This window comes from Syngnathus acus, chromosome 17, assembly GCF_901709675.1.
Source record: "Syngnathus acus chromosome 17, fSynAcu1.2, whole genome shotgun sequence".
Classification (NCBI taxonomy): domain Eukaryota; kingdom Metazoa; phylum Chordata; class Actinopteri; order Syngnathiformes; family Syngnathidae; genus Syngnathus; species Syngnathus acus.
Genome location: NC_051102.1, coordinates 4,332,671 through 4,351,574, shown reverse-complemented (window position 1 = coordinate 4,351,574; position 18,904 = coordinate 4,332,671). Strand labels below are relative to the sequence as shown.

At 38.5% G+C, this 18,904-nt stretch overlaps 1 protein-coding gene and 1 long non-coding RNA gene across 4 annotated transcripts; one reads left to right on the top strand and one right to left on the bottom strand.

Annotated features, from left to right (window-relative positions):
* Positions 1-3,100: 3,100 nt before the first annotated feature.
* LOC119136659 (solute carrier family 12 member 7-like) lies at positions 3,101-17,320 on the bottom strand. 3 transcript variants are annotated; one of them, XM_037275268.1, is made up of 27 exons: positions 17,220-17,320; positions 16,640-16,798; positions 14,765-14,853; positions 14,434-14,556; positions 12,257-12,403; positions 11,596-11,650; positions 10,906-11,036; positions 10,708-10,844; positions 10,534-10,638; positions 9,874-10,085; positions 9,634-9,801; positions 9,440-9,538; positions 9,165-9,222; positions 8,856-9,030; positions 8,551-8,669; positions 8,223-8,321; positions 7,977-8,096; positions 7,795-7,899; positions 6,949-7,117; positions 6,340-6,535; positions 6,097-6,266; positions 5,894-6,025; positions 5,484-5,591; positions 5,241-5,410; positions 4,990-5,004; positions 4,411-4,544; positions 3,101-4,295 (listed from the first exon to the last, which is right to left on the bottom strand). In XM_037275268.1, the coding sequence occupies exons 2-27, from the start codon at positions 16,779-16,781 to the stop codon at positions 4,204-4,206; spliced, it is 3,270 nt and encodes a 1,089-aa protein (XP_037131163.1). In that variant the 5' UTR covers positions 16,782-16,798; positions 17,220-17,320; the 3' UTR covers positions 3,101-4,203. The 3 variants fall into 3 exon arrangements, 2 of the variants coding, with proteins under 2 accessions (XP_037131163.1, XP_037131164.1); XR_005100784.1 differs by having other exon boundaries at positions 4,282-4,295; positions 4,411-4,736; positions 4,894-5,004; XM_037275269.1 differs by lacking the exon at positions 4,990-5,004.
* LOC119136661 lies at positions 15,880-17,328 on the top strand. The gene is made up of 2 exons (XR_005100786.1): positions 15,880-16,105; positions 17,041-17,328. It is a non-coding gene; the product is annotated as an uncharacterized LOC119136661 (long non-coding RNA).
* The last annotated feature ends 1,576 nt before the right edge of the window (positions 17,329-18,904 follow it).

Here is an 18,904-nt window from a genome sequence, read left to right as displayed (position 1 = left end):
TTAAAGACACAGGTGGCATTTGCCACATGAATGTCATATGGATAATATATTAAGGTCAAGCACGATCACTGTTTTGTTTTGGAGATTTGTTTTTAATTAAAAATTTTTGTTATTATAATTTGATTTAATACAATAAACCAAACTAATCTGTTCCTAACATAACCATCACAAAAAATTTTGTTTTTAATTTTTGAATTAACATTTTAATCATCTTATTTGTGGTATGCTATTGGTAAAAGGTAAAAACATAACAAAACACCCGATTGTTTGAAATCTCACTGCTTTGAACAGGAGTCGCTCTACTTCACGTACCTTGTCGCTGTGCAGCCTGCATGTGTGTAGTCAGCTTCTACGTAGTACAAAGTATAAATTGAATTCCCCATTAAAAGTTCATAATGAGCATGACAATTTTTCCCCCCCAAGTACACATATTCAGTTTTACAATTCTAAATTGTACACATCAGACATCTTTGCTCATCAGTGTAAAGAAAATCTAATATTTAAGGAAAGTCATTATTGATCACAAACGTACTTATTGCTCAGGTGGACACCAGACGAACAAATGCAATTAAAGAAAAAGAAAGCCAAAGGGCTCAACAGGGGCGTGGCTCAGAGAATGCTCATGCTGTGATGTTAACAGCCCATTATTAGCAGAAGCAGGAATGATAATGGCCCTGAAGAAAATAAAATGTGCCCCCCCACTTCCTCATCCTCATCCTCTGGCTCTTTTCCTTTTTTTGTGGAAAACATTCCCTCACCAGGCAAAGCACTTTTGTTTGACCTTTTGAGCCCTTCGCCTAGATGTAGCTGTCAGATAAACAGTCTGCCTCAAGGAAAATGCTACTTAGCCAAACATCACATGCTGCAGAACAATCAAGACAAAGACACTACCTTCATCTTGGTATGCTGGGGGATATTTTCTTTCCCTCAGCATCAGTAACCACTTATTACAAAATGCTCCCTTTGCTTGTTTGTTCACGTATGATATTGCTTAGTTAGTTGGTTTGAAATCATTAAACAAAAGTAGAAAGTACAAAAAAACAAATGTTTGGGGAAAAAAATAGATTAATCAATGGAATACTCAATCGATTCCAAAAATATTTGATCGTGCCAACTGTATCAAAATCTTTTAGTTGTTATCATAGATAAAGATAAAAATCAGACACACAAGAACTCTGCCTATCAAACGGGGTTTTAAATGGTCCAAGCATGTGGCCGCAGATGAATTATTACCTCATTTGACTCCAAAGGGTCATCTCGGCTCCGCTCAGTTCCACTCGACTTGGCTTAAGACGGTCAGGTTTCCACTTCAAAATATCGCCATGGGAATTTGGGAAAACCAAGCTGCAGGGAAAGCCTCAGTTACAAGACAAAAACAGTAGAGAGAAGGAAACAAAGCGCATTTGAGACACTTACCTGTACACTTCTGAGTTTGGGGTTCTCTGATAAAGCTGATCCGACTCCGGATAAGCAATGGAGAATGGATAAATGGTATACAGTGATCCCTCGCTACTTCGCGTTTCGTTTATCGCGGCTTCACTACATCACGGATTCCCCCCCCCCCCAAATTAAAAAAACATTTAAAAGCCAAAATAAAACTACTAAATTGAGGAAACGTGTCTAACCTTTAGGACAATGTAGTATTGCTCCAAATGTTCGTTTACATTCCTTTAGAAGTCCGTTTTCGCGTGTTAGCACGATCGCGAACTAGCATCTTTCCGCTAACTGGTTAGCCTGCCCAGTACTTCTTGTTGGTGACTGTACTTCGCAGATTTCACTTATCGTGGGTGGTTTTTGGAACCAATTATCCGCGATAAACGAGGAATTACTGTACTTTTCAAAATGTTACTAGTTACTATTCCAGGTGAGTTTGTAACAACTCTCCTTTGCGTGCACTAGTACCCCGTCTAAGTTTAGAGAAGGGATGGGCAACTCACAGCTCGGGCACACACTGAGTATTATATTATTAAAATACAATAAAATATTATATAATTATATATATAATATTATAGTATTAATTATAATATGAATAAATGAATAATACAATATGTGTAGTGTACTATGCCTGATCAGGTTCCCAATGTGGGTGCAAAAAATCAAATTAAATCCTGAGAGAGAGAGATTATAGGAAAGGTGTAGACCGATACAGATTAATTTATTTTCACACGAATACTGTCACATCAGTTTTGGGTGTTTTGTGCATGCTGACCCAGCAAACTAATGTCACACTAACAAGAAAGCATTCATCCACAGCCAACTGTCCCCGGACACACAAGGGGGATTTGGGGGTGAATAATTGATTTTGGGGGAAACTGCATTTGCATCGGCTTGTTAGGTAAGAGATGACAATGATTATCAGGGACGTGTCAGAGAATGTTAGAAAGTGAGAACAATTAAGAATCTCATCACTTATTTGATACAAAACAATGTGCATCAAAGAAACAGGAAGGGGAATCAGAGTTACAATCCGAGCATCTTGATGTCCAACCATTATTTAGTTTCATTTCCTTTGTGTATACTGTACACTTCCTGTTAAGCCATTTCCTGCCTTTTGTCTAAATGTGGGAACATATTTAAGGAAGTCGTGCGTCGGAAGTTCCTACCAGCCTTGAATACTTGAAGAAGCTTTTTTTGGGATGTTCGGCTGCAAACCATGTTTACCTAAAGCTTCCTCACTGTGCTTGCTGGCAGGTTGATATCAGCAAGATTCCATCTTTGTGATGTCTCCTAGAAAAGTGTGATGAGAATAGATGAGACCCCATGAGTCAGGCCAGTACAAGAGGGTTGTTGGGGCCATTCAAGGGAAACAACCCAGCAAGCAGCAGGACAGTTATCTGCCGCTTTGTCATAGAATAGGAGCACTGCCAGAGCCTTACAAATTGACCTCCAGTTGTCCACCCGTGTTCGTATTTCTGGCCAAATTGTAAGGAAAACACATCATGAGGATGGTATGAGTGCTCTCAGCCAGGCACCGTGAAGTTCCTTTTGGATTCTCCAGAACATTTGACATCTTTTCACAATAGAAAGCAAATTCACCCAATACAGTATATACAATGACCATAGTACAGTATTTGACATCAACGCAATAGAGAGTCCTGAATGGGTTAACAATTGGGGGTTCCATTTATTGTTCTTATTTGTTCTCAACAGATGACGAATATTTTCAATCGGAATAATTAATTGACATCTACAGTCACAAATCAATGTAGAGTCAAACTAAATTGTGGCTCCCTGTAATTAAGTCATTTCTGAGAAATAAATACAAGCTTCGTTCTAATGAGAAGTTGTAAAAATGGTCTACTTTAAAACAATTTCAAATGTGACGATTTCTAATTGGCACACTTCATGAATACACACAAGATAACATACAAAGCAAATAAAACACATGAAGTTCACCCAAATTGCCCATTCAAAGTCGCTACATATTACGCATGCAAAATAAAATAATCACAACTTTTCAGTGCTTGAAACGTACACAATGAATGGACAAGGCCTTACACAAACATAGAGCCCTTTTTACATCTTTTCTCAATACACACACATTTTCTTAATACATACACATATATAGTATATAATATATACTATATAAAATACATACAAATGATATGAACCAGTTTACAATACTGACAAACTATGACAGACCAAAGCCAATGTCGTTGCTACCACAACACCAACCAATTTGGTTTGAATCAAACCAACCCACTTTAAATTAAAAGTTGAAAAGCGACAACTGTTGTGCGGGTCTGAACACAGGACATATTCTGTCGTTGTTAAAGGGTATAAAACATGATAGTACTACCAATCTTTATGTTTGTAGTTTCCGTCAAACTATTACTTTATCTGTTCCTTTCAATACAATATTATGCAAACAAAACATAATTCCACAGGCAACACTTTCAATAAAAAATCACTATATTGACAATGCAATAATTAATTAAATAGATAGCACGTGTCATGTAATCATGGTGAATAGACGTTTGCATTTGTAATCTTTCCGTTTACACACTAGATAGATGGTTCAACATCTACGGAATGGCGTTGAGATGATGCACTGACCTCAATTTGTCAGTTTTCCTAATTTCCAGTCTCTGCCACGGATAAGACTTGCAATGTCCAACAACATTGTCCATGGATTTGTTTGTCCTCACATTGGTCTTCCATGGTTTTCCTTCCAGTGCGCCCAACATTAGGAACCGCTTAGCACTAAGAGTAGATGGTGATGACTTCCCGACCACCTCCACGAACCAGTAGGACCCGATCCAGTCCTTCCATGAGCACTTCTAGAAACTCCATATCTTGTGGACAGTCTCTTAAGGAATACCGTAGCGATACAGTACACAATTATAATGTCCCCTTCAATGGAACTGCAGGCACAATAATATAAATAATAAATATCAAGAAAAAGGATACAGTTCTCATCCCCTTTTTTATTCTTCGGCGGGCCTGGCATGTTTAGCAAGACCAGCTGTGAATCCTGCGATTTCTTGACCACCACTTCATTCAGTTTCACAGCTGTGTGCATCCTTCTCACGTTGGACTGGTTGCTAGATTACGAAATGAACAGTATCAGAGACGTTGGTGCGTGTGACAATATCAGGAGAGTCTTTCGTTATATCTAAGAAGTAAAGTAAAGCAAATACCATCTCCGAAGATCTTATGAGAATCATGCAAATAATGCTGATAAAATCAGATTGAATGAGGGATTTTAACATGTCATTATTTCACTCATTGTGATTTGTTTTAAAAAGGTTTTTACAGTTGTTTTACTATATTTTAAATATGATGACTATTCTATAACTATGTAAGTCATTTGTGAGTCTTCTTGGTAAAAATGCAATTCAGAATATAAGACTACAGCTCTACTGAGCACATATCAGCAGCTGTACTTATCATGCATTTTGACAGGAAGATTATCATGCACATGCATATCCTACAGTACAGCGGTCATGCGCATGTCAGTTAAGCAAAGTTGAATGCAAAACCACTTACAGATTCTCCCACTCACTGAAGGGGGGGCGGGGGTGGAGGTAGGAAGACAACATTAATGAAGGAAGACGGTAAAATGCTTTATCTCAATTGTTAAGACAACTAATGAAGTTAGATTCTATCAACACAAATGTACAACTACTTATTGTAAGTATTGATGGAGGCTACATTTGTACAGTGTGAATTATAACAATGTTAAAAAAAAATAATGTAATACAAATATTAAACGTGAATGTGTATGGCAGCATACTTACGGTTTCATGTTAAACATATCTTTTACAACCATTCCTTCCCTCTGTTTATTTCTCTCATTAATGAGTTTATCCTTTGTCCAGGTCATGTGGACACGATCAGGTTTGTCCGTTGACGCTTTGTCTTCCTTTGTAAAATGAGACGCTGTATTCCGATCATGGATCAGTTGGGCCTTAAAAAAAAAAATACTCGTGTGCATGTAGCAAGCTATTTTTACTTTGATTTTTTTGCACAGGTCAGTGTACCTCTCTCTCCCGTTCGGTGCGGGATAACTGCATTTGTTTCAGCATTTGAGATCTCTGCTCCATCACCAGTGTCTTCTCATAGGTGAAAGCTGAGATGTCACTGTCGTGCTGGGGCGGGAAACACATTTTAATTTCAGCAGAAGTATATACTGTTGATGTGATACATATGATTTTATTAAAGTGACAGTGTGCATGTTTTTCGCCATCTAGTGGTGAATTACAAAAATGCAACAGCCTCAGTCCATAGTGTGCGCAATTTCAAGCAAGCAAGATGTCATCACAAATGACAAGTAATATTACTGAAATTAATAGTGGCATTTTAAAATTACTGAACATTTTAAAAAAAAAAACATTCTACACACTGTCCCTTTAACAGATGAGACCATCACAATGACTGAAATATCACTCACCATCTCAACTACCTCTACCACTGCATCCAGACGTAACTGGTACAGGAACATCTGGAGATCTTTCTTCATCTGGATTGAATTGTCATCCATCTGTGCCACCGTGAATATGCGCATTTTACACTTCCTCCACACCTAGCATAGGAGACATTTCAGGTGAGAGCTACTACATACTACATATATATACTATAAGGAAAAATGCAAACCTTGTGCTGATTGATCAAAAATGGCAGCAGCATAAGCAGTCCACCATCATGGACAATCCACCAAACATCAATGGTACCTTCCTTGAGTCGCTCATGGGTTCCTGGAAAGTGGTCGATGTTCTTAGCAACCAGCAGAGCCTGCTGGGCCTCTGTTGTCTCCCTCACAGTCTCTGAAGTTAAAGATAAAGTTGAAATGATTGAGCAGAAAAGAAAAGTTTGATCAAAAGTTACTTTCAAGCTCACCGATAAAGTTCCTCCTTGCGGAGGAGTCTCGAGCCTGTTTCCAGCCTGCTGGCCAAGCCATCAAAACCGCATTGTGCTTCATTCCTCCCAGTCCTGCTGACTGAATGAGCAGAGAAAAACCATCCCGCAGGTTGGAGGACACGACTACATGGGAGAAACCTTTAGTCCGTTCTGCGGCCATGACAGCTTTCAGGTTCTGCAGGTTGGAAATGGAAAGGTTGTAAATTGAATTGAACGTCTCAAGTGCAGAACAACAAAACTCATTTAACAGTTTCAACCCATCCAAAAGACGTAAAAAACAATGACTAATTCGAAACAAGGGTTAATTCTGATCATTTATAAAACGTGGATTTATTTGCTCGAGTTCACGTTTGAGCTAGATTTCAGCAGGCAGATAAGAAGCGGTGGACTCAAGATGTATCAGAATGATGATTGTGCAATCCTTGATGCTAAGGTGCGACTGAACCAGAACCATCTCTTATGTTTTGTCTACATGCATTCATTAATTTGGGCTGTGCATCGCTGCACAGCCGAGAATCAACAGGCTGGAATGCAGGATCACACTTTACCCTGCCAATGGGTCAAAACTAACTGATCAAATAGTCAAACCTGCTCTCCGGTCTTGGCATCAGTCCCTCGTGTCATGTAGGTTCCCTCCAGAACAGAACAGACGATGGTCAGCCCTTTTCCTGCTTTGAGCTGTGTAGTGAAAGACAGGAGGCGCGGATGTTTCACCGACAGCTGTGAGTCCAACTTGCACAACACTAATAGCTGGGGCCTGAGGGCATGGGGAAAAAAAAAAGAAAGCGCAACAAGTTTATTGATTATTCACTAGAAGTACAGAATATTTTTGGTTGCATTGCTCAGATGATAGTTTTGAGCATTGTACTACAATATTTACATTACCGTATTTTCCGCACTATAAGGCGCACCTAAAAACCTCAAATTTTCTCAAAAGCCGACAGTATGCCTTATAATCCGGTGCGCCTTATATATGGACCAATATGGATTCGTGGATGAGGACTAACTTATTAAAGTAAGCTTTACGTGTTTATTTTGTGTGTTGTGTGATATTAACGTTTGAGCAACGTTGAGTTATTGATATATTATTGTTTTCACTATTTCGAGTGTTACTATATTGTGATTGCATTAACGTTTGAGCAACGTTGAGTTATTTATTCTATGCGATTTATAATCCGATGCGCTTTATATATGGACAAAGTTTTAAAATGGGCCATTCATTGAAGGTGCGCCTTATAATCTGGTGCGCCTTATAGTGCGGAAAATACGGTACTATAATAAAAGAAAAAGTCTTCAATGACCCTAAAAATACAGGTGCTGTTACTGTATATTTATTGTTTCAATACTATTGATGACTTATATGATTACAAAGTTATAGTGGTATTAACCAATGGTTGTCAGGTTAGTCGCTACAATACAAAACAAAGAACTCGCCTCCAGTTTTTGGTATGTGGTGGTGATTCCTCAAGATGAGTTAGGGCAAACCGTGCTGCATTTAAAGACAAACCTCGGAGACCATCTCCCCACTCCTTCTCTGCCCTGTGCACAAATTGGTTCATGTCAAGGACAGGAACTTTTTTTAAGAGGTCAACATAACCTAAAGCCCTTGAACTCACCCTCTGTACTCAATGTACTTGTAGATGCAACCAGCTATCACCATGGCAACCAGGGCATAGTACCAGGAGGAGATAAACATGAGAGACAAACACAGACTCATCCCTAAGAAAGACAAAGTCCTGGAGGACAGAGGGAAAAACAAAAACAATACTTTTTCTTTTTTTACACATTCCAGAGTTTGACATTATAATTAAGTTGTTGGTATATCACAAGGACTAATTGGAGAAGTTACTAAATCTGCTCACCAGTGATAGAATTTGAAGCGAGGCCTCCAGTTGGGTGTTCGGAGCAAAGTCTGGACAGCACAGGCCAGGTTTACAAATAGATAGCACATAAGAAAGAACCTGTGGATATGCAGTGACACGATAAGAAAGAGATATAATAAAAAAAAAAAAAAGTCTAGCATTGACATTCAACAATTTAAGTTTGAGCCATACAGCCATTTTCTCACTGTAATAATGCTCCGTTTTGAATGCCACAACTTAAGTAATTTATTTGGCACTGTAGCGTGATTATCTAATTAAAGATTTGATGTATTTGATCTCATTGTGTCTATAAAAATATTGTACGAACATTGAGAGAATGGGAGCCACGGCATCCAACGAGGCAATGAGTATTCCTATTTCACAGATTCCAACTGTCAGCAACAGAGCCCAAGTGGGTTCGCCATTGGCTTTGCCGTGACCAAATATCTGAGAAAGACAAAAAAAAAAAAAAAAGGAAAAAGAATATTCATGAGATACTCTTCTTGAATATAAAAAGATAACCAGGATTTTTTAATTCTCATAGCGATCATTTAGGAGAACTTGAACTTGATGTGGGATACACCCTGGACTAGCCGCCAGCCAATTGTATCTATTCAAACGGACAGCGCTGACCTGCAAGAATGGTACGATCCCATCACGAGCGATGGCCTGAAGCAGCCGGGGGGCTCCAGTTAGACTTTGAAGCCCAGCCCCACAACAGGAAAAAAATGATCCAATCACAATAACCCAAGGTGATGGCCAAGCCAGGATTCCAATTACTGGGTTTTTCTTGACTGAGTCGCCAAACCTGAAACAAACACAGTTGAGGTTATGAATTTAAAGTTGTCAGTCGGGATGTAGATCTTTGACAATGCAATTACTTATAATTTGAATGTACATGTTGTAAATCTAATATTAAACAGGTCATAAGGAACTACTTACTTGTCCCTCAGCACCACTCCCTCTATACATGCTCCAAAAAATAGCACACAGGAAATGTCTGATGATGAAATTAAGATAAAGATCTTGACAATACAAACTATATGCTGTACATTATCCTTGTCAGATTCAGCCGGAAACATCTTTGACATGATAATATAAATTAAATTCTTTCCGGACTCTCGCCTGACCATATGACTATTTGCGTGACTATTATGATTGTGATGATTTTTGAAAAAAATAATGTCTAGGCTTGAAACGTTGATTTATAAGGATACATAAGAAAGATGTGGTGACAATAGCCATTATCGTTCCAATCGGTATTGACCTCTGGGCATCTCTGAGATCACCAGATCTGTTTGAGCCAGCCATTATACCTGAAATCAAGACAAAAATAAAAATATTTAATTGCACATCATGAAATGGAACATATTCTATGTAAGGGCTTTTCTTGCAATATCACAGGAGTCACCTGTAACTGAAGGGAAATATATTCCCACCAGCAGCGTGAAGTAGGTGGCAATGTCATTGAAGACGTAGGGTTTGTAAATATCTCCGGATGTGTCTTGAGCTGGTACAGAATCCTGATTTTTCTTTTCTAAAACCGTATGGGCTGGACCATAGTCACCCCATAGATTGTCTGATTCACAACAAGACAACCATTATTGAAAATCTACTTGGAATTAAACAATTGAGATTGCATAATTCTCACCTTTCAGAACCCCGCTCAAGATCCCGGGAATAGCCGGAATCTCTGTAACATTATTTAAACTGAAATAATCATCACAGGTGGCGTTGAGATGTTCACTGTTACAGAAAAGTTTCCAGAGATCGGTGGTCAAAGTCTGGTTGTCCACGTTCATAGTCTTTGCACACACTTCAAACTTGTCGTTCTTCAGAGAACGGTTTCCCAGAAGACACACACTAAACCATAAACAGCAGACACAAACCACTAGTTAGACATTGGACTGTGACACAGTTGCACAATAAACAGCTAACTTGATTTCGGTTAATCACAGTTGACATTGTGACGCTGATGCTATTTGTTAGTTTATCTATGGTGTGTCCATATTATGTGTTAGCATTAAAATTGACGACTTTGTGGCTGTTGTAAACACGTCTAGTTCTCTTTTCTTTTTAGTTCGTTTGACAGTAAACGTCACGTGGGTGTGGCAATAAACTTTTGAAGAATTGTTCACTAAATGTTGCTTGCTGTGAAGCGTGTTAAGTTTTTGCTCATAAATAAAAGTAATAAAATGTATATATTTTTAAGAATCTTCCAAACAGCTCATATCTCTAATAAGCCACTCGTATAAAAAAAAAAAAAAATCATGCCTCGAAATGACAAAAAATATTTGGCCGGGTTACTTACGTAAACTCTGGCGGCTCAATGGCCGACTTGATGACTCCTGCATAGGTGGCCATGATGGAGAGCATGACGCAAGCCAAAAACACCAGAGCCAGTTTGTTCACATACCTGTGCACAAGAGGGCAAAATATGAGAGTCTAATATGCCCACGTGGTTTGTGCCATTGTGGATACATACTTAACCCCAACAAACACAATAAGTGCCATCAGAAGCAGGCAACAAGTTCCGTAGACACGCATATTGTTGAGGGCAGCTGTTCCTTCACTTTCTATACTTGTCGCCTCAAACAGTGTTGCTGTCGGAACAATATATGTCTGGCAATGGAGAGTATGGATGAGTTAAACAGTCCTTGCAAGCATCACTGTTGCCACATACCAGCAGAATCTCAATGGTGCCGATTATGTACAAGGATCCGGCAAAGGTGGTCCCGAGGTAGAAACAGAGACCAACTGCTCCACCAAACTCTGGTCCCAGTGATCTGGAGATCATGTAGTAGGAGCCGCCCGCTTTAGAGAAACTTTATCCTGGTTAGATTTCAGCAAACTCAAAAGACTTTGTTTTGCATTGCGACAGTCAGGTTTTACTGTAGACAGTTGAAGAAAAAAACATTTGAATATTTTGGAGAGGAAATTTTAAATAACAAATATCACGCAAATCACACTGATCGAATGGCTTTTGTGCTAGCACCTCATATAGTCATTAGGGGCGTTTGATTGACTGCATAGAGGAACAGGCATTGAAGAAAAAAGAAGAAAAAAAGTATTTTAATAATACAGTGGAACCTTGGATTTCATATGGCCTAGTTTTTTAGACTTTCTTTTCTTGTTACTGCTCAATTTATGTACCAAAACCACATGATTTGGACACCCACCTCCCAGAATTAGTGCCCAAATAAAGCACCCCGTGTGTGTGTATAAAAATTTAAACTATAAACATAATTTAATGATGACTGTATGGACTGTGATGTTATTCTTTTAACATTATATTAGGAAATGTCAACAAAACATTTGTTGCAGCAATTTTGGTAAAATTCCCTAAAAACTGTGCGTGTGGGTGTGCAGTCACCTGGTACAACACCATTTGTTGCTATGGCGCTCATCGATATAGCTGTGAGCAATGTCTGCAGAGAAAAAACAAACAAACCAGTTAGGTTGACTGGGAATGTCATATTTCATGAATTCAATTTTGCCGCAGGCTTCCTTTTTATTTGTATTTACGCTTTGTTACAGTGGTGCTTTTTGTGCCCTATTAATTCAGTTGAGTGTGTCAAAAGGAGCCGTGTGAGTATTTAAACTTGGACCTGCAAGTATTACGAAACAGCAGATGGCTCACAAAATCCAATATAGTGCTCTCATCGCCGACACTTAGAAACTGGATTCCGTTTCCAAAGCTATTTGTAATGCATTTTAATTGTATTCACATTTATCATACTTCGGTTGAAGCATACGAGTGGATAAACATTGGAGGAGAGTGGAGTGCAAATTGTTCACATCACATGAGTATTGATGAACAATGATCTCCCTGTCTAGCTTCCTAGCGCTACTGACATACTTATTGAAGTAAATCAAAACAATGCAATGCTTTTTCGCTTGAACCCTTAAAACTTCAATTCAATTCCATAAATAAATCAATGAAAATATTCGGTCATTCTTTCATCGCTGAACATGTCAATTTCTTGACAACGCATACTATTGTCCGAATTGTTTCTAAGTTTTAAATTACTCACACAAATGCAACACATGGACACAATGGCCAAGGATCCGAGGATTCCTGCCGTTCCGACCATCCAGGTGAGACGCAAGAAAAGGATCACACCCAGAATGTTTTGCAGGCAGGGCAGATACACCCCGATAAACGTTCCCATCTGGGGGACCTTGAAAAACAAGAGACACATTTGTGAGACAAGGAAAAGATGGATATTTCAGTACACATTTAGCTTTTTCCACCTTAGGTGTACTCTTCCTCTTCACTGTCTGTTTGATGTACAGATTACTGCATCAATGCCCTTTCCATTTTTTTTTTAATATTCCGATGGAACCGCAGAAAATTAATATGATCGAGTAATCAACAACATAGCTTGTACATCCAAGTACTTAAAGCGATTAAAAACAAATGGCGCAACATGCCTATGTTCTATTTCAGTCACTTTCATAGACCGTCTCAAGAACCTAAAAAAGGCAGCGAGAAGGTCGCCAAAATGCAATGCTACACTAAAAAATTAAAAGCAAAATAGCATTTGCCAAAAAGTGCCGATGCCAGCTCCCAAAATTGTCTGAGAATAATGCTATTAAAAGACAAAATTTAGTCTTAACAAATTGAGCTTCACACTGTCGTGTACGAGCTCATCTGTGGAACACGGGAGATGCGGCTCACTCCACTTCAATGATGTCAACGACAAAATGATCACAGCAAATAATGATGAATTACTTCAATGAAGACACATTAAATTATTAGTGACCTCCCTGTGAATTACCACGTAGAACAGGAGTGAGGAATTTCAAACTGAATCCTGCTTTATAACACTGACAAGTCAGACATAATTCAAGCATTCAACCACCGAACCAAGTATTCTTCTACGGAATGCAAGAAAATGAATAGAATTTAATTAAGAAATATAATATAATGTACTTTACAACAAAGTTATGTTATTCATTTTATATTTTTGAATTAATTGTCAGATTAATAGGTTATCAGAATTTTATTCTGTCGCAGAACAATACCTAAACGTAGCAATAATAATAATAATAATAATTATTATTATTATCATTATAATAATAATAATAATAAAAAAATAATGCTATTTAATGTTTGGTGGTTTTTGGACACACCACAACAGGATGCAACCAAAATATATGTACATTGGGGTCAAAGTGCAAAACGATTTGTACGCAGTATCATTGCATGAACCCTTTGCATTTCAATATCACTGAAGAGGCAACATGAAAGCTGCACTACGCGTCAAATGCAGAAACGCCTCTCGCTCCTGAATAAAAACCAACATGTTGTACATACCATTTTTTGAGTAGTAGTCATAATAATACTGTCCTGCACTTTCTCCATGGCTTTGAGTTGTTTGTCAACATGCTGCAAAGGCCCCGATGTAGACTTCCAAATGTCCCACATCTCTTCTTTTGCGGCTAAGCTCTCGCTTTACTTCCTTCCCTGCAGTCGGTTTGCATTGCTCTGTCCTATTTTTGAGTAACGAGCCTAAGATCTCAAGACTAGCAAAGAAAGAGCAATGCAATCACTCAGGAGGAGGGATTTAGCAAGACCACTTAAGGCCATTTCACAAAGCAGCTCTTCACTTTTCAGTGTTCTTTCTTCTAGCCACTCCAGATAATTCGCACAGATGCTATTTAGAAAAATGTAAAGAATAAAAAAAGGAAATAAAAATGTATTTACAATGATCCCAATTTTACCTCAACTTGCATCTACACACGCCACATACAATTTACTGAATAAAAAGAAATGTTACCAGTTAGTTAGACAAGGAAAAGAAGAGATTTGCTCTGCACTACAAAGTAGGTCGCTGACAAAAATGTGTTTGTCTAGTTTCCAGCATGCCCCCAAAACCATTTTGACATTTGATTAATTATTTATTTTATATAGACAACTACTTGTATTTGACCAGATGTGCTGCTGTTTTTTCTCATATTACAAAGAAACAAATTCAACAAATGGGCGGAAGTAAGATCAAAACCAAATAGGATTAAATCTTCAACGGAAGATTTTGAATGTCATTCAGCATGTCAAACTCAATTTACCGAGGGGGGAAAAAAAACAGTTACAATGCGCAAATTGAAAGGTGTTTCTCTAAGAAACCCGAGTGACCTGCTATCAAACTGAACTAAGGAAGCAACTTTTCCATTGCAAGTTATCAAGTTGGATTAAGAAAGTTCATACCATGATGACCCTCCTAACCCCATCTTCAGCCTCCTCGTGCTCCCAAACACCTTGGGTGAGGTTGGTGTAGTTGGCTAGCTTGTTTAGAAGAGATGACACCATAGGGTTGCGGTCCATTTCTTCCTATAAAGGAGAATAGAACAAAATGGATATTAGAAATCATTTTGCTGTTCATTCCCCTTTCATTTACTGCAAATATCTGGGACCAAATGAGCCCCCAGTGATAGTGGAAGCATATTAGCAAACATCTTCAACATAATTAATTTGTAATTGTCTTAAACACCCAACATGGAATCGCACATGCGGACAAAACATGTTTGTTAAGCCTTACCTCAAATAAGGCCATGTTTTTGCCATCATACTGTTCGATGTCATGGTCTGAGTTGATGAATGGGTGTGACTCCCTTTGAACGTCATCTCCTAAAGGGATTCATTAAAAAAATGAAAAAAATAAATAATACAAAAAAATAAATAAAAAATAAACACAATAGATGCAAATTAATGAAACGGTATGTGCAGATAAAAAAAATAATCTGGTACCTTGAGATACGAATTTAATTTGTTCCGTGACCACACTCGCATATCGTACCTCAAATTATCTTTCCCCAGTGAATTAAAATTGAAATGTAATCAAACAAGCCTCTTCTAAAAATACACCACCTTAAGAAATATTGCTCTTATTCCAAACATGTGATGTTTTGCATTAATTTGCATTATCTGATACGTTTCTACAATGTAACAGAATATTTATTCAACTGTGTGTGTGTGGGGGGGGGGAAACATCCAGCGGCCAGACAAACGTTGCAGTGGGCATGACTGTTGTTATGTCAGATGTTTGCTACGGTACATTATCACACAAAATTGCACTGTTGTCTCCAGATCATGGAATGCCTCATGCCCTTCAGTAGGCCACAGCAGAAGATGCAACCGCTAGTCAGAATAACTGTCCAGTCTGTGTGTCCTACTTTGCAGAACATTTAAATCCCATGGAGGGTTAGTTATTGATTGGAATAACTTTTTTTTTCCCCCAGTCCTAAATTGTGGAAGATACATATTCAGGTCCTCACACTCAAGAGGTCCCACATTCCAGGTATGAAATCCTCTTCGGTGGGGTTTGCATGCTCTCTCCTCATGCTTGCGTGTTTTTCTGCGTTAAGTTAACTAGGGTCTATGCGTGCCCTGACATTAAATAATCCTGGCTGGTTCTAGCTCACTTGTGACCCTAATTTAATCCATATAGAAATTAACAGTGAGGATGGAATATACATATAAAAAAATGTAGCTTTTTGGTTACTTCTAATGTCTAATGACGTTGGGACATCCCAAGTTGAACAACCTGTAAGGCATAAAAATGACCTTTCTCTTGAAAAATATTTTTCAAAAGTGGCCCATTCGTCACGCCATCATGCTTGAAGTCATGTGCTCGAAGATCTTGGGTGACTTCAAAAGATCTAGTGAAACCTCGGGGGACATTTTCTAGCGCAATGCACAGGTCTAACTGCGCATGGGTTGTGTTTTCGTTGTTCTGGTATTTATTTTCTTAGACGGGCATGGTTAGAAATGGCTTGCAAGACTGGCAAAGAGTTGAATGTACATTTTAATACAACCGGTGTGGAATAGTCATGTTTCACATCCTGGTCAAAGTAGCGGGTAATGGAAAATGCACATACAAGTATGTTGTTGTTTATATATTTTTATGACATCCTGTCCAATCAGCATTGTGGGCTTGAGCTCTTTTGTTGTGCTAAATGTGCCGATTATAAAGTCATGAGGGCCACAGGTGACCAGCGTACACTTTTGGGTTGTTTTTGTTTGAAACATATGACACAATGACTTATGATCAGTGATCATGTAAGTGATAATGGAAATGATTTATTATACAAGTTTACATTTTTTTTAAATTATAATAGATTTTCGTTTTTCAGTCCATTTCTGAAACTACTTTCACTAATAACCAACTTATTCAAACACAATCAACAAGGTAAACGTTTACAATCAAACAAGTCACCTAAGAAAATTGTTAACTTGCAGCGTTAACTTATTACGCAGTTCAATAGTTCATTTACATGGCCAGCAGGTTTAAGCAAGTTGAACCTGACGCATGCCTGTCACAACATGAAGTTATTATGATTGTATGATTGTTTGTCTAGGAACACTTTTGTTGAGGCAATAACACACAAATGCATGCAGTATTCTCCAGCCCTACCTGACTGGGATCCGTCTGAGTTATTTTCCTTATCTTCATCCCGAAAAATATTATTGAGGCTGACAGGTTTGTCACCTCCAGTTGCCTTATTACTGTTGCCCTCTTCATCATTCACTGGCACCACAGTGAAGTTGGTGGGCATCTTGTCACCGCAGTTGCCTGTAGAATGTAAAAAGTCGTGTTAAAGAAACTTGGAGCTACAAAACGATCTACACATAACCACGTGACGTCTGTTGTTTTGGTTCGTGTGATCTAATTTCCACAAATGGGTGAGCGTCTTCCTGCACGTGAGATAGGCCAAAATGTATCTTTGTTTCTCTCTTCTTTTGTTGTTTTCCCTCCGTTTCTCTCCAATGCCCCAAGAGTATTTCCCCATGTGACGCTGTTTAACATACGAACAGCGCTGTCTGCAAACATGGAGAGAATCCTGCAGCTCCTCCCCCGCCCTCTGTCATACTTCTTGCACTCTCACCTTGGTTGAAATTCCAAAAGGTAGACAAAAAAATTCTTATGGGAAAACCAACAACATCAAAAGGCACGGAAAGATATGCCTCAAAAACCGCAATAACTTAACACTTACATGAAAGTTTGAAAATATAACCGCCAAGTATCTGCGTTTCTTGTGGCCTTTGGGTTTTGTTCCCACTTCTCAGACTGGGAGCGTCTGCTTCGGATTTCCTACTAGTCAACAAAATGGGTGTTACCTTTCCCATAGTGCATTATGGGTAGAGCTGAGGTGTTGAAGTTTAGGGCAGAGTGGTAACTCACCCTCGCTCAGGATAGCAAACTTTAAAAAAAAAAAAAAAAAAAAAACTTGAACCATAGTGCAATAGGCAGTCAATAATGAAGGAGCAATGGGGTTTTAATTATTTTTATAACAATAACTGACTTGACTTGACTAACAATAGTTTCCAGGCCTGGGATAACTAGTAATGCAGCAAAAACAGTGATGACCTTTTAAATCTTGTTAATTTGTAAAAATATGTATTTGTTTCAGAGACTGCTTGTCAAAGTATACCGGTTAAAAATAAGTCCTAATTTTACACTAACCATAAAAGGTGTTTCCCCCCCCCCCCCCCTCTTCTATTACTCCCTGAAAGTGTGATCATTGAGTTATGCAAGGTCAACTTCTTTATCTCAATGTTACACAATTCAAATGACCTAATGACTCCTAATGACACATTTTGTTGTGAGTGCTGCATGTATTCATGGAAACAAAACAGCTCAGCTAGCCATTTTCTAACTGCTTGTTCTCTTTTGCAGATGAGCTTGAGCCAGCCTATTCCAGCTGGCAAGAGTCAGGGTACACCCAAGACTGCACGCCGAACATGCATGTGTTTGGAATGTAGGAGGAAAAGAGAGAAAAAAGGGAGAAGATGCAAACTCCAAGATTTGAGCCGAAATCCAAATTCAGAACTATAAAACAGGCGTAATAACCACTTGTACTGCCTTTAGGAGATAAATTAAATAATAATTGTCAGAAACATCTTCATTTGAACTCTCATGACCTGAAACTTGATCTGTGCCTTGATCAAGATGAGGTAAACTTGCTGACGCCAACTATTTCATGGATAACTTTATGACCAGGGTGTCGCTGATGGTGTAATGATTTACTCACCTAACTTCTGAGAAAGTAGTGTGGTTTCATCCTACTCACATCGTGTATATCATTGTGAGCGGTTGTATAGTCTAGATGTGTTAAACTCGGGACAGAGCACCTTTTGTTAGAAAAAAAATAATTCAAGCATATATGATTTTATTTTGCACCAAAGGAGGATAGACCTCTACAGGCTATTTGCATCTGTATGTCTATTTTGAGAATCTCAGTTACATTTGACATGATTTGGATGGGCAAATGATTCACAAAATTAGCTGGAAATTAAATCAAGTCCAAATAATAAATCAATTTTATTCTTAAAAATGTTATAATTATTTTCCAATTTCAATTGCGTGGACCACCTGCAATACCACCACGGACCACTAGAGGGCCGCGGACCACCGGTTGACAATCCCGGCTTTAGACTACATCAAAAATGATACTGCAGTCTTCATTCCTCCTATGCAACGTCAGTAGATGGTGCTGTGGGTCCATAACAACAAGACTGCCAAACTGATCCACTCAGCCAGTCACTCTAAGGAAGGATTATTATTTTTAGCAAGTAACAGTGGGAAGGTGATTGCCAAAAGAGTTTCAGCAAATGCTCCCTGCCAGAATAATTAATAAAAAAGAGAAGCTCCTGAGGTTGGAAACTTTGTGAAAACAAT

Coding starts and splice junctions, on each gene's coding strand:
- LOC119136659 (XM_037275268.1), bottom strand. CDS start 16,781: ATGCCCACCAACTTCACTGTGGTGCCAGTGAATGATGAAGAGGGCAAC. Junction 12,404..14,433: donor GGGTTAGGAGGGTCATCATG/GTATGAACTTTC, acceptor TTGTTTTTCAAG/GTCCCCCAGATGGGAACGTT. Junction 5,411..5,483: donor GCACCGAACGGGAGAGAGAG/GTACACTGACCT, acceptor TTTTTTTTTAAG/GCCCAACTGATCCATGATCG.